The sequence below is a fragment of the Pipistrellus kuhlii genome, unplaced genomic scaffold (assembly GCF_014108245.1).
Source record: "Pipistrellus kuhlii isolate mPipKuh1 unplaced genomic scaffold, mPipKuh1.p scaffold_m20_p_1, whole genome shotgun sequence".
Classification (NCBI taxonomy): domain Eukaryota; kingdom Metazoa; phylum Chordata; class Mammalia; order Chiroptera; family Vespertilionidae; genus Pipistrellus; species Pipistrellus kuhlii.
In genome coordinates, this window is record NW_023425404.1 from 130,573,674 (window position 1) to 130,587,979 (window position 14,306).

General features: G+C 44.1%; 1 protein-coding gene across 1 annotated transcript in view; it reads right to left on the reverse strand.

Moving 5' to 3' along the window:
• Positions 1-14,306, reverse strand: part of HADH (hydroxyacyl-CoA dehydrogenase) — a 44,218-nt gene that overhangs the window by 16,027 nt on the left and 13,885 nt on the right. The window contains exons 2-3 of the mRNA XM_036409504.2: positions 6,716-6,844; positions 3,517-3,674 (exon numbers count right to left, since the gene is read on the reverse strand). Of these exons, the coding sequence (XP_036265397.1) occupies positions 3,517-3,674; positions 6,716-6,844 (287 nt within the window). The remainder of the gene's footprint in view (positions 1-3,516; positions 3,675-6,715; positions 6,845-14,306) is intronic.

Consider the following 14,306-nt stretch of genomic DNA (forward strand, 5'->3'; position numbering starts at 1 on the left):
AAAGGCAGTACCATCTTCTTTTGTGTATATACAATATTGTTAAATTTTTTTTTTAAAATACCAACTTAAATTAAAAAAAAATTTAAGACCACAATAAAGTGTGGTGCCAAATGAACAACAGGCAAATCTTTAACTAGGCAAGCCTTCCAAGCTTTCCTATGGCACCACCTTGTGGGTGAGTAGATACAAAACAGCCTAATGCTAACTAAACCACCAAGGCCTGGTCACAATACAACAGGAAGGACAGCAGTCCTTTACTGACCAGATCTGGGGTTCCTGCTTACCAAAAAATCAGGGGCAAGTGGGAGGAGGGGCAGAAGGCCCAGAGGAGAAACAAGTGGGTCTGGAAAGGACAGAAGATGAGGTGAAAGGAGAAGCCAGTGTGGCTGGTGGCTGGTGAGGTGCCTCAGGGAAAATCCTCTGGGTCTTCTCAGGAGAGTGCTCCCTTTTAAAGAGCCACAGCACCCAGCTTTCTCAACAACTTCCAAGTCAGCCAATTTAAAAGCCAGGTAGAGGGGCGCTTGACTTTTTTTTTTAAGTTTTAAAATTGTAGTTTTCAGCCGAACCGGTTTGGCTCAGTGAATAGAGCATCGGTCTGCGAACTGAAAGGTCTCGGGTTTGATTCCGGTCAAGGGCATGTACATTGGTTGCGGGCACATCTCCAGTAGGGGGTGTGCGAGAGGCAGCTGGTCGATATTTCTCTCTCATTGACATTTCTAGCTCTCTAGCTCTCTCCTTTCCTCTCTGTGGAAAATCAACTAAAAAAAAAATGTAGTTTTCAAAGCTGCTTGCTTTTTGGTCAATGGAGGAAATAAGATGAACCTCTGTCCATTCTAGAAGGTAATGAGAAAAGATCCTCTGTAATAACCACAAGTGTGGTTGCCACAAACCACACACCCTGAGCCACAGCAGCAGGGGCATTTGAAGGGCATTTGTAGGGCATCTGAAGGGCAACCCACTTGCAAAAAGGGGAAATGACGGTGCGCTGATTGCAGAGCATATTTTGTGAAAGGATGAAGTCACAACAGAGCCCAGTCCCAATTGTCTCTAACTTAGGGTACTCCCAGCACATGTTTTACCAGAAGGGGGAATGTCTCCTTGCACTGCTCCTACCAGCACCTCACGTCTTCTTCCAACACAAACACAATGTGCTGCACAATAAATACATATAGAGGGTTGTCTTATCTTCCACAAAAGTATGCCTTCACATTTTCCCTTTCTTGGACCATCTTTTGTTTTTCCATTTCTGACAGCCAGGTACAAAAAAAAAAACTATTTTCCTCCTAAATGTAGTAAGAAAAATTCGACAGTGCCAGCCTAATGATCAGTGGCAATGTCTGCAGGCCAGAGTGTGGAGAAGACAAGAGGGGGCGGTGGGGACTGCGGTGGGTCAGAGTCCATGAGTGTCGACAGGGAGAGCCAGGACTCAGCTGACTAGGGCCTTAGCCAAGCTTTCGTCTGCAGTTCTTACACACGGGAAGCCGTGTCCTCCTCCAGGGCTTCCATCTGGAATGCTATCACTGAAACATATTTTCATCTCCTGTTATAGGATCTAACTGTAAAGCACTGCAGTGCAGTATATCTCAATCAAGCTACTTAAAATGAAAACAAGTGTATAGAGAAGGACACCTGATGGCCAGAAGCAAAGTCACAAGTCACATCTGCGGCAGGCACCACTTCCCCTATCTTACAGATTACTAGGGAAGTTAGTCTTAGAGTTGGAACTGGGATGGACTTGGAAATTATTTATCCTTAACCCAACTCAAATTACAGATGATACAACTGAGAGCCAGAAAGGTTTGCAGGCAGTCCACAACCAGAGGAAAGTAATGGAGCTGGCCCCAAAACCCCTCACTTTCCCTACCGTCCTCCCATTACTGGATGCTGACATAGAGGGCAGTCAGACCTGTTACTGTCACTAGGGAATGACCAACATTGAAATACTAGAAGCCTGGTGCACAAAATTCATTCACTCAGGGGGGTCCCTCGGCCTGGCCTGCACCTTCTCAGGGGATGTCCAACTGACGGCTGAGGAGTGGGCCTAAGATGGCAGTCTGACATCCTTCTGCCACCGCTGCTGCACTTGCCAGCCGCAAGACCAGCTTCTGGCTGAGTGGCACTCGCCCTGCGGGAGCACACTGATCACCAGGGTGTTGAGCTCCTGTCCCCTGGTGCTCAGTGTGTGTCATATCAACCATTCGCTCAGCCATTTGGAGAATTTGTATATTAGCCTTTTATCATATAGGATAGGCCAAACTAATTAATACTCGGTTACACTCCCTTTCCTGGGGCAAGTGCCTGCTTATCGTAGAGGGCTTCCTGCCCACTTTGGAGCCAACACCCTTACCAAGAGAGTCGTCGGTTTCTACAGCCCCTACATGCCAGCGTACAGAGCATGAGCATGCAGACTGGCAGTGATAGACAGGTGACAGAAAAATGAGTCTCTTCTCTTTGCTGGGGCAGGGCCTCTCCTGACCCCAGGCCATAGAGCTCTATGGCTGGTATGCCAGGGTCTCTCTGTAGCCACTGCTCACTTGTGGCTAAGAATTATTTGTGTCAGATAATCTTATTCTGACCAAGATAGGTGAGTGCAGCCAAACAAAACAAAAGGAAAGCATGAATGAGTCAGTCAGGTGTCACTGTCACCAAAGCCAGAGTCAAGCACAATAGAAGGCCCCAGGCTCTGAGAACATGAGCTGCATGTGCACAAGCGTGCTGACTGTGTGCAGCCCTGAGTGCCAGGAACCTGCATGCCTGACCTTCATGGGGCTGGCTGTCCTCTCCACCCTTTGCCAGAGCCTGGTCAGAACTTAATGCTCCTTTAATACTCACAAGACTGTTATGATTTAATACAGATAAAGCTCAGGACAGGAGAGTCCTGGGAAAACATTATGTAGAAAGAGGCACCGCTTTCTCTTACACCATCCTGTTAGTTCCACCCAAATAAGGAAACATAAGAAACTGCTCTGAGAATTGCCAAAACTGGTTTGGCTCAGTGGATAGAGTGTCGGCCTGCGGACTGAAAGGTCCTGGGTTCAAATCCGGTCAAGGCATGTACCTTGGTTGTGGGCATATCCCCAGCGGGAGGTGTGCAAGAGGCAGCTGATCGATGTTTCTCTCTCATCGATGTTTCTAACTCTCTCTTCCTCTCTGTAAAAAATCAGTAAAATATATTTTAAAGAAAGAAAGAAAGAAAGAAACTGCTCTGAAGGTCCTCAGCAGACATCGAAGGACATGCCCAAGCCTCCTCCATCCTCTGGCCTGCGAGGGCCTATGGCCCAGATGCTGCGAGAGGCAGCGGCCTGGCCCAGATGGTCCCTCCTGGGAAATTCCACCCTTGTTTGGGGACCAGGATCAGATCAGGGCAACTGGATCCTTAGGAAGCAAACTGGGAATAGTGAATGGAGAGCACGGGAACGAGCTGTGGGCTATAGAAGGGCAAGTGGGCTTACAGCCAGAAGTCACATTCCTGGGAGGAAGCCCTCAGACCCAATAAAGACGTCAGGGTCCACGTACTCGGAAGCAAACTTGTCCAGCCTCTTGAAGAGCTCGTTCTTCACCTTCAGGTTCTCCACGATGGCCTCCACCACCAGGTCCATGCTATGGACTACAGACGCCGCGTCCGTGTTGGTCGATACGTTGCTCAGGGTCTTCTCCACAAACTCACTGCCTGCCTATTGCCAGGAAAGGAAGGAGACATTCACTGAGCTCACTGGAAAATGGGGTGTGATTCACTGCTAAGGAAGGAAAGAGGAGGGTGAGCCTAGACCCACACACCTGACACAACTTGAATGTACCCCGGGATTCTGAGGAATGAAACTCCCTATATTCCTGCTTAGGGACAGCGGCATCTCCATGTATGTTAGATACCAAGGCAAGAATTCGGCCTGTGAACAAGCCCTACTGCTGGTCAACTATCACTGTCAGCTAGAGGTTATAATCTTCCAAGCTCCTGGCCAGCTCTGCTCCGGTTACTAAACTGTCCATTTACAGCGCCTGTACTGGCCTGCTGATATCTGTTCCCAGAGTGACAGGCTGCCAGGTTCTCATCCAGGAAGCCTATAATTTGTCCTCCCAGGGAAGGGTGAAAGCTTAGCTCAGGACCATCCATCAGGCTGGGAGGTGGTGCTGACTATTGCCCTCTCACAGGAGGTAGGGAAGAGCTGAGTAAGGGCAACAGAGAGGGCAAGAAAGCCAAACTCAGCATTCACCAGATAATAATCGCCCAGCACAGGCCAGCAACTGGTGCTTCACAAACATGCCAGGCACGGCCTCTGCTCTCAAGAGCTTCAAGTCCCATCTTCCTTATCGTGACTCCAGGTCTCCACAAACAGACCTCAGGGCAGGAGGAGACAGTTCTGCCATTTGGTTTTCAAGACGGAATTTGTCCAGGGACATCAAAATGGTCAGAATTAGCCAAGGCTCCCAACTCATCACTGAACAGCCAACTATCAGAGCTGTTCTAAAGAAGCAAGAAGTGAGAGGACAGGTCAATTTTAAAATTCTATTGGCTGCATGTTATAAAGTGAAAAGTTAAAATTTTTATTGAACCTAATAAATCGAAGATGTCATTTCAAAATTAATCAATTTATAAAATTTTGGATGCTTGATATTCTTTTCTTCTATTGAGTCTTTGAAATCTGGTATCTGTTTTACACTTTCAGCATAACTCAGCCACATGTCAATTGAGCTAGTGCTACTGTACAGGTCAGCACAGAGCTAGATTAATACAGTACGTCAACCAGACAGGCTAAAGATGACCGGTCCCTCTCAGAGGATGTCTCCGGCAGAGGTGAGAAATGTCAGGAGAATGGATTCCTAAGGAGTGACTCTTTGGGAGCTCAGCTCCCTGGGCACAGGGGCATTTATTTACACGCAGGACGGGGCTGAGTCTCTGCCCATTGGGGACAGTCTGCAGAGTAAACAAGTAAAAAATGCATGTTACCTGGGTTCAAACTCACTCTGAAAACTAGATCCACCCTGCCCCTCTGATTTTTAAAGGGTGATTAGATATTAAGAAAATGCAAACCCAAAACATGAGATACTACTTTCACACCTCCTATGATGGTTTTTATGAGGAAGGGAGGGAGGGAAATAACAAGTGTTAGCCAGAATATAGAGTATCTGACACTTTTGTACATGGTTGGTGGGAATGTAAAAACAGTGCAGCCACTATGGAAACCAGATTGGTGATTCCTCAAAAAAAGAACAACAAGATTGCCATATAACACAGCAATTCCATTTCTACGTACATAACTGAAAGAACTAAAAAAGGAACTTGAACAGATAGTGTGCTGATGTCTAGTGTAGCATTATTCATAATGGCCAAAAGGTAAAAAAAAAACAATCAAGTGTCCACTCACAAGTGAATGGATAAACAAAATATGGTATACACATACAATGGAATATTATTCAGTCATAAAAAGGAATAAAATTCATGGAAGGGCCTTGAAGAATTATACTAAACAAAAAACAAATACAGTATGATTTCACTTATTGAAGTTTCTATAATAGGCAAATTCAGACAGTCAGAAAGAATGGAGGTTAAGAGAGACAAGGGAAGAAGGGAATGGAGAATTATTGTTTAATGGGTACAGTTTTTTTGGAGAGATGAAAAAGTTTTACGAACTGTGGTAATGGTTGTATAATAGTGTGAATTAATTAAAGTCACTGAGTTAAAATGGCAAATTTTTTATATGTATTTTATCAAAATAATTTTTTTTTCTTTTAATGCTCACCCAAAGATGTTTTTTTATTGATTTGAGACAGAGAAAGAGAGAGAAAAAAATGGACGTGAGACATAAACATTTATCAGTTGCCTCCCAACCAAGGATTGAGCCTGAAACCTAGGTATGTGCCCTGACTAGAAATCAAACTTAACCACCTCTTTTGGAGTATGTATGGGGTAACGCTCCAACCAACTGACCCACCTGGCCAGCATAATAAAAAGATTTTTAAAGGGACCCATTCACATCCTCGTGGATACCTCAGATGAAACAGAACAAAATCCCCACCTGCACTCTTCTCTGCCTGTATACGGAGAATTTTCATTCAAGCCTCAAGGAAATCGATCCTAAGCAAATTTAACAAAGTGACAAAGATAAGCAAAGATGCACCAGGGTGACTCTTGTACAATAGTACTTCTAATTATTTGTGAAGGAGTCAGTGAAACAGAGTCCTGGCCGTCCAGGCCTTTCTCAAGTTCTAGCACCTCTGGCCCTGCTGAAAGTGACAATGACTGTATTTTCCTTTCTCACAAGTATATCAATAATAGGCATACCTAAGCAACTGAAAGTTTCTATTGAAACGCAGTATTTATAGTCTCATTCTCTTGTTAACTTACAAGTACGAGAATTATCTTCCTGTTTTTCTCTCGTGCATTTTCTCTCGTGCATCCTTACAACACAATAGGTGTCATTCAATCCTAAACTCTCAGTGGACAGAATGAGTTCACCACCTGCAGACCTTTGTCCTCAACCTCAGATCCCACCCAACAATGTGGTTATTTACTTCTCCTGTTTTTTAGTGATTATGTATGTTATATTGGTCTAAAGTTATGTTTAGTGATTATGCTATTATATTGGTCTAAAATTATGGAGAAATGTTTTACATAAACAAACTGAAAAAGTAAGCAAGGGCCAGCACTTTACCCTTCCTTCAAGAATGTGAAATGGTCAGAGAACTGATCTTGAGGATGCTGAGAACAAGAAATTACCTGGGGATTGTCTGCAAACTTCTTCTTGGCTATTTTCTTAAGGCTTTCCTCAATTCCCTTTTTGGATTTTGCCAGGATGTCATCTGCCTGGTCCACCAACACTACTGTGTGGCCAGTAGCTGCAGCAACCTAAAGCAAAAGAATAATAATAGTTTTATTTAGAAAAGAAAATATAAAAGCTAAATCAAGAGTTTCATATTCCTCATGAACTCTACCACCATTCTAGTCAAAATACTATATCAGCATAAAAAGGCCAACAATATCTTAGAAACAGAGTTTTTGCTAAAAACACAGCTCTCACCAGGCACTGTTGTAAACACTTTATGTCAGTGGTTCTCAACCTTTTTAATGCCAGGACCCTTAATACAGTTCCTCATGTTGTGGTGACCCCCAAACATGAAATTATTTTCTTTGCTACTTCAGTAATTTTGCTACTGTTAATGAATCGTAATATAAATATCTGTGTTTTCTGATGGTCTAAGGCGACCCTGGTAAGGGTATGCAACCCACGGATTGAGAACCGCTGCTGTAAAGCCTAATACCATCGGAAAACACAGATATTTACATTACAATTCATTAACAGTAGCAAAATTAAAGTTATGAAGTAGCAACAAAAATTATTTTATGGTTGGAGGTCACCACAACATGAAGAACTATATTACAGGGTCGCGGCATTAGAAAGGTTGAGATCCACTGCTTTATGTGAATGATGACAAATCTCAAAACCCGAGGTTTAAATCAAAGGCCCCATTACAATTACCTCCTGTACAACACCAAAGCCACAAGCGACGTGTAGCTACTAAAATTAATTGAAATTAAGTAAATTAAAAATATAATTCTTCTGTAAAGTATATGATTGTCCAACTACTATGCTATACATCTGAAACTAATACAAAATAATGAATGTAAACTGTAATTGAAAAAAATGTATTTTAATTTCAGTTCCTCAGCTGCACTAGCCATATTCTAACGCTCCATGGTCCCCCCACATTCGTCCTCAGAGCTGGCACGTCTGCATGGCTCTACGCCTCTGTTCTGCTCTTCTGCAGTCCTTACATCACCAAGAGGTAAGATTTAAACTCTAGTAATGGTACAAACAGACTCTTGTCCCCAAGGGTTATTTAGTGACAAGACTTCTATTTAGGAGGGCAATTCCCCTCCCTTCCCCATGCCCACTGCAGCCGAATCCCGAGGGTACTTCAGTGAAACTGCCACAACTTTGAAAGCAACAGTTTAGTTTAGCCACAGTCCCTATGTCATCACAGTTTGCCCATAGCTTTGGCCAAGGCTGTGGAATGGTTGATGTGACTAAAAACAGATCTGGTAACATTAGAGGCAGATATTGTAAGTGAATGAGTTCAAGCCATAGGTAACTGGGCACATGCGACCTGATGCAAACATACATGACACAAGAGGCCAGACACTGAGATGCCTCTCTGGGGGTGAGAAGCCTTGCAGAGCCATTGCTTGGGAGCTTCTAAGGCACCAAGGCTGCATAGGAGAGGGGCAGATCAGTGAGAATGAATCTGCCCGGAGATGACAGAAAAGAGAATAGTTGACTCTTGAACAACATGGGTTTAAAACTTCACTGGTCCACTTATGCGTGGATTTTGCCCCATAAATACTGCAAATGTATTTTCTCTTCCTTATAGTTTGCTTCATAACATTTTCTTTTCTCTATTTATTGCAAGACCACATATAACATACAAAATATGTGTTAAGCGACTGTTTATGTTATTGGTAAGGCTGCAAGTGGGCTATTAAGTTTAGTTAAGATTTGGGGAGTCAAAAGTTATATGTGTATTTTTGACTGCACTTCTAACCTCCACATTTACTAGGGTCAACTGTATATGATTCTAAACCACTGTCAGGAGATTTGTGAAACCAGGCAGCTAAAACTCAAAGAAAAATAAAGGGAAAAAAAAAAAAAAAAGAAGAAGAAGAAGAAGAAAGAAAAGAAAGAAGGAAAGAAAGAAACAGAAGAGCAAACTCAAAGGCAAAGAGGTGCAAATCCCAAAGAAAGATTTCCAAAGAATAAATACTTTTAAAAATGGTAAGACAGGTTTCAAATGGAGGTTAATTACAATTTTCCCCCTCCCACACTTCTCCCCTGAAAGCTGCAAGTCTGTGCCGATGGAGCCTGGAGTGGTATCCAAGCCCACCCAGGGACCAAGGAAAGGAAGTCTGCCAGGACCAGACAGTCTGATAAGCCCAGCAGGGCAAAGGGGTGAAGGAGGAATGAGTCATCTTGATAAAAGGGCACAGGCAGTCAGGCAACTTGCCCTCTGGGCAGAAGCCCAGGCTGCAAGCCAGCAGGCAGCACTGTCAAAGTAAAACCATGTCCAGAAAGGAAAACACCCACTGACCCAGACAAGAGTTCCCCCTAAGCAATGATAGACCAAGACCCATCTAGCCAGCACCTCAATCACTGGACACAAATGTGGAAGTCCAATTCAATAAATTCAAAGAAAAAAGTAAGAGCAACTTTAGAAACTGTATAAAGACCATGTAGCAGGCCTGAGACTGTTTCCACCCTGGGCTGGCATCAGGGAACTCAGACTTGGGGAGGACGCCCACCATTCCCTGGTAAGAATGGCCTGCTGCACCTGGACTCTGTGCACCGTGGTTCATGATGAACACCTGCTCTCCTTCTGAGCTAGGGATTCTAGAACTTGCTAGGTAAAGGATGCCTACGTGACCAGCCCCAATAGGACCCAGGGCTCTGGGTCTCTAATGAGTGTGCCTGGTAGACAGCACTTCATACGTGCTGTCACAGCTTGTTGCTGGAGGAATTATGTCCTATGTGACTCCACTGGAAGAGGACTTTGGAAGCTTGGGAATGGTCACTCCAGACTTTACCACATTAGCCTTTCCCCTGGCTGATTTTGCTTTATATCCTCTTGCCCTAAAAAATTATAACCATGAGACTATAGTCATACCTGGGTCTCCAGTATCCATGAGCGGATTCGTTCCAGGACCCGCTGTGGCTACCAAAATCCACAGATGCTCAAGTGCCTTATTAAAATGACATGGCATTTGCATAGAACCTATGCACTCCCTTCAGTGTACTTTATTTATTATTATTTAAAATATTTTATTGATTTTCACAAAGAGGAAGGGAGAGGGATAGAGAGTTGGAAATATCAATGAGAGAGATACATTGACCAGCTGTCTCCTGCACACCCCCCATCAGGGTTGTGCCCGCAACCAATGTACATGCCCTTGACCGGAATCGAACCTGGGACCTTTCAGTCCACAGACCGATGCTCTATCCACTGAGCCAAACCGGTTTCGGCCTTCAGTGTACTTTAAATCAGCGGTCACCAACCTTTCAGACTTCATGGGTCATCTGTGGTCACTGGTTGGTGACTGCTGCGTTAAATGGTCTCTAGATTACTTATAAGGCTTAATGCATTGTAAATGCTACGTAAAAATAGTTGTTATAATGTATTGTTTAGGGATCAACTTTCTGGAATTTTTTTTTCTGAGTATTTTAAAGCCGAGGATACATAACCAGTAGCTATGGAGGGCGGGCTATGAGCCTTTTTAGTAAATAACCAAATCTGGAGGTGGGAGGGCAAAGGGGTTTGTTGGTGGTGAACCCTGACACAGAAACTAAGAAAATAAATTTCAAATTCCAGATGGAGCTGCTGATGAAATCAACCTGCTTTGAGACAGGCACTCCCGGGGAGCAGCTGAAGGGGGGCGGGGTGACTGCCAAATGCACATCCTCTGCAAGGCTGTGGTAAGCAGGGTGCTGGCTGGCGAACCTCCTACTTTTGTTTTGGCTCCTGTGTTCTGACAGTCCCTCTGGAATGACACAAGTGACTTTCACTTCGTTCCTTTTAACCTCTAACTTAGCTAGACCAGACATTAGTTCCTTCGCTCCTCAGCTGCCTGGCCCAAGCCCACTTCCCCCACTTCCCTTCCAGCAGGCATCACTCAGGCGTTTTTGCTCCTCAAGGTATTGGGGAATAGAGGGAATTCAAGCACATTTGGCACAAGATGAAGTCAACGCTGAAGGAAACAGAGGGGGGGAAAGAGGGCAAAGTCCTTTTATTTAGAGACATTGTGATTTCACTTAGAAAATATGAAAAACAAACTATATATGGTTTCATACATGGATTGTCAAATAAGATAAAAATTGCCATGGTGAGAATCCCATCAGGCAGCAGATGTCAGAGGCTGGCTAAGAGGAGTACACCGGGAACTGGTCAGCTCCATAAAGCACTAACCTTAAAGAGGGGCGCAGAACAAGCAAGAGAGGTGACATCACACTGTTTTTCAAAGTCATCATCATCCTGTTTGACTGTGATAGCCACAGGGCATTTTTTTGTTGTTGCAGATGAGCCATAATGCTAGCCTTACAGTACACCTTGAAGGTGTAAGCAGAACCAAATCTGGAAAGGAAGTACCCTCAAATATTCAAGTAAACAAAGAGACGTTATAGAGACAATAAAATTCAACCAGAAAAAACCATGGCCGAAAAACATTTCAGCCTAAATGCTAACTTTCCACTCCTGTCCTAAGTCCTCTGATAAACTGCCCCGCCTCCCCACGAGAAGACTGGACCATTCAGTCACCACCCGGCTTCACCCGGGGTCTGAATGAGCACACTTCAGACAACACACATAGGTAGACGGTGGCCAAAAAACAACTATTAATTCAAGGTGACCTTCAAGAGAGCCAAGTGCACATGTCAGATGACCATGTGAAAGTGACAGAGTATGTGAAACATTTGTTAATTTTCCCCTCTCACCCAGAAGAGGTGAAAGCAGGGCCAAACCTAACAGAGAAGAGGAGTTAGGTTTTCTTCCCCCGTTTCTGCAAAACTTCCCGGAGCCGCACGCACAGTGGAAGAAGCTGCTCTCATGGAACTCGGCTCAATGCTTCTCCCTTTCTCAAATCACTGGAGCACTTTCTACAATTTTGGACTCTCCAAAATGTCTAAACTGGTATTTCTGGTCTAGTGAGAAAGCAACACTTGTATGCTCTAAATATTATCCCTGGAAGGTTTTTAAATTCTTTGTAAACCTTTCTACTTTAGCTTTTCTTTCCTTGGTTTAGGAAAATACAAAGGAAATCTTACGATGTAGTTATTCCAAGACATTGAGAAAAAGGATATCCCAGTTTCAACCCAAAGTGAATACGGATGGTCTGAATGAAGAAAATCAGGAGAAAAAAAGATCTTTGGCGGGGTGGGGTGGGGGGTGGGGGTGGTGAAGAGGGGTATAAGAAGGTATCAGGGGATAAATGTTGATAATGTAAAGAGATGTGAATTGGGGTGATGATCAAACAATACAATATGCAGGTGATGTATTATGGAATTATACATCTGAAACCTACATACTTTTATTACTCAATGTCATTCCAGTAAATTCAATAAAAAATAAAAAAAGAGGAAATTTAACTCTCCATCATTTTACGATGAAGCACTGTTACGCAGGCCACAATTTATTGCATAGCAATAAACTTCCATAACAGCATAACTCAAAGTGATTTCAAGTTAGAGCAGCATTTTCATTTCTTTATGGCTAATGCTCAAATCCCTTGTAATCATTTCTTGCAGTCATATCCTAGGGACACACGGTTGGCACACGGTTTGCAAGGCAACTTCGTCCTTGCAAACCCCAGTGCCAGCCCACAGTGAGCACTCAGTGCACAGTTGCTGAATGAATCAGTGATGAATGAATCATATCTAACTCACTGTCTGGTACACATTAGATGCTTAATAAAATATCCATAGGACTATGGGGTCCAATGTTGGGATTGGTATCCCTCTCCTACTGTGTGTCTAAATGGCCTATCACAGGATGTACTCAGGATGCAAGCAATCTGTCCCTTCCCCGCACAAGACCCATGTCAGCCCTGGCAGCTGGGTGACTCTTATTTCAGACTGGCTCAAACAACTGAGGCAGCCTTAAGCATGGCTAGGCAGCCACAGGCCACTTAGAGGCCATCTCATTTCTGAAATTTTAATTCAGTTTTGTTTCTCCCCAAGATCTGAGAGGGCTTATAGAGGCAATAGTCTCTACCTACCCTCAACTAGCTTTTAAAAAGCAAAAGAAAAAGCCAGCCCTGGCAGGCATTGCTCAGTAGTTAGATCATCGGTCCGTGCACTAAAGGGTCACAGGTTCAATCCCCAGCCTGCTGAGTATGAGGCAACTGACAGATGTCTCTCTCACAGATATTTCTCTCTCTTTCTTTATCTCTTCCCCCACACCTTCTGCTCTCTGAAAATCAATGGAAAAAATATCCACAGGTGAAGATTAACACAACAAGAACAAGAAAAAAGAAAAAAAGCTAAATGAAACAGAAATAAGATGTCCTGGACTGAGGACCTACTGTGCGCTGAGCACATAGCTGTATGTTCCAGGACAATTTCTGATCAATCCAACAACCCTGCTGAAGAAGACATCATCCTCATTTTGCAAAAGAAGAAAGAAAATTAGAGAGGTGGGGGGTCACTCGCCCAAGGTCACTCAGCTGTGAGGCTGTGCAGCCAGGTTCCAAGAACCAGGCTCCAGAACTTGTCTTCTTGTAACCTAGATAGGAGTACAAGGAATGCTGCCTGATTTGTTGAGACAACCAGATTTCAATAGACAATAATCAAATGCTACCTTACAGAAATGTCATGGAACTGATACTTTGGTATTTTCCCCCCCGCTTTACTTAGTAACTATGAGAAACTCGATGAAATAACAATAAAAATTCCTCCTAAATAACCACTTGTTAGCTCCTCCCCAAACTAAAGTCCTAACTAATACACCTTTGCAGTCCTTATGAAACTGGCATTATGGTCCATTTTATAGATGAGGAAACTGGGCCCTGAAGAGGTTAAATAACATTTCGAAAGTCCCACGGCTGGTAACACTTACACAGCCTTCGGTTCAATCAAATCACGGTCCTATCCACAGCAAAAATGACCTGACAAATAAGAACACCTATACAGACAAATGACAGTTTCCATGTGAGCATTAAAGACTCCAAAGTGCCCCTCAACACCCATGGCTCTAGGATAGGGGTACCCAGTGTGGGTCCTGGACCAGCTGCACCCCCACCTGGGAACTTATTAGAAATGCACATTCTTGCCCTGCAGGCCTGGCTCAATGGTTGAGTGTCCACAAAGCCTTTGGGGGTGGGGGGGGGGGAGGGAAGGGCACTGTCACAGCAAACTGAGAGTCTGGACCTGAAGCCAGGGCTGCTTACATCCTGAGCCCTCCCATGCGGGCTGTTCCTGACCCCAAAAAGCGGGGCTGGGTCTGAGGGAACAGTCCGAGGCGCTTCCAAGCTGGGAAAGGGCTGGACTCGGAGCCTATCTGCTGCTTGTGAAACAGGAAACACTCCTTAAGCTCTGTGGGCTGTCTTATCTGTAAAAATGAAGTGATAGAGCTGTTGGAGGATTAAATGAGTTAGTACATGTTAAATACCCAGAAAGGTGTTGGATGTATCACAACAGCTGGTATTTTTATTCTAGGCAGCCTCCTTCCTCCTGCAAGAATCTGAGGCCTAACACTGGCTCCAGGTACAGCCTCCTAAAATAATTTATTTTGTTTTTGAGCTTACACCTTTCTGATCCCAAGACGTGTTC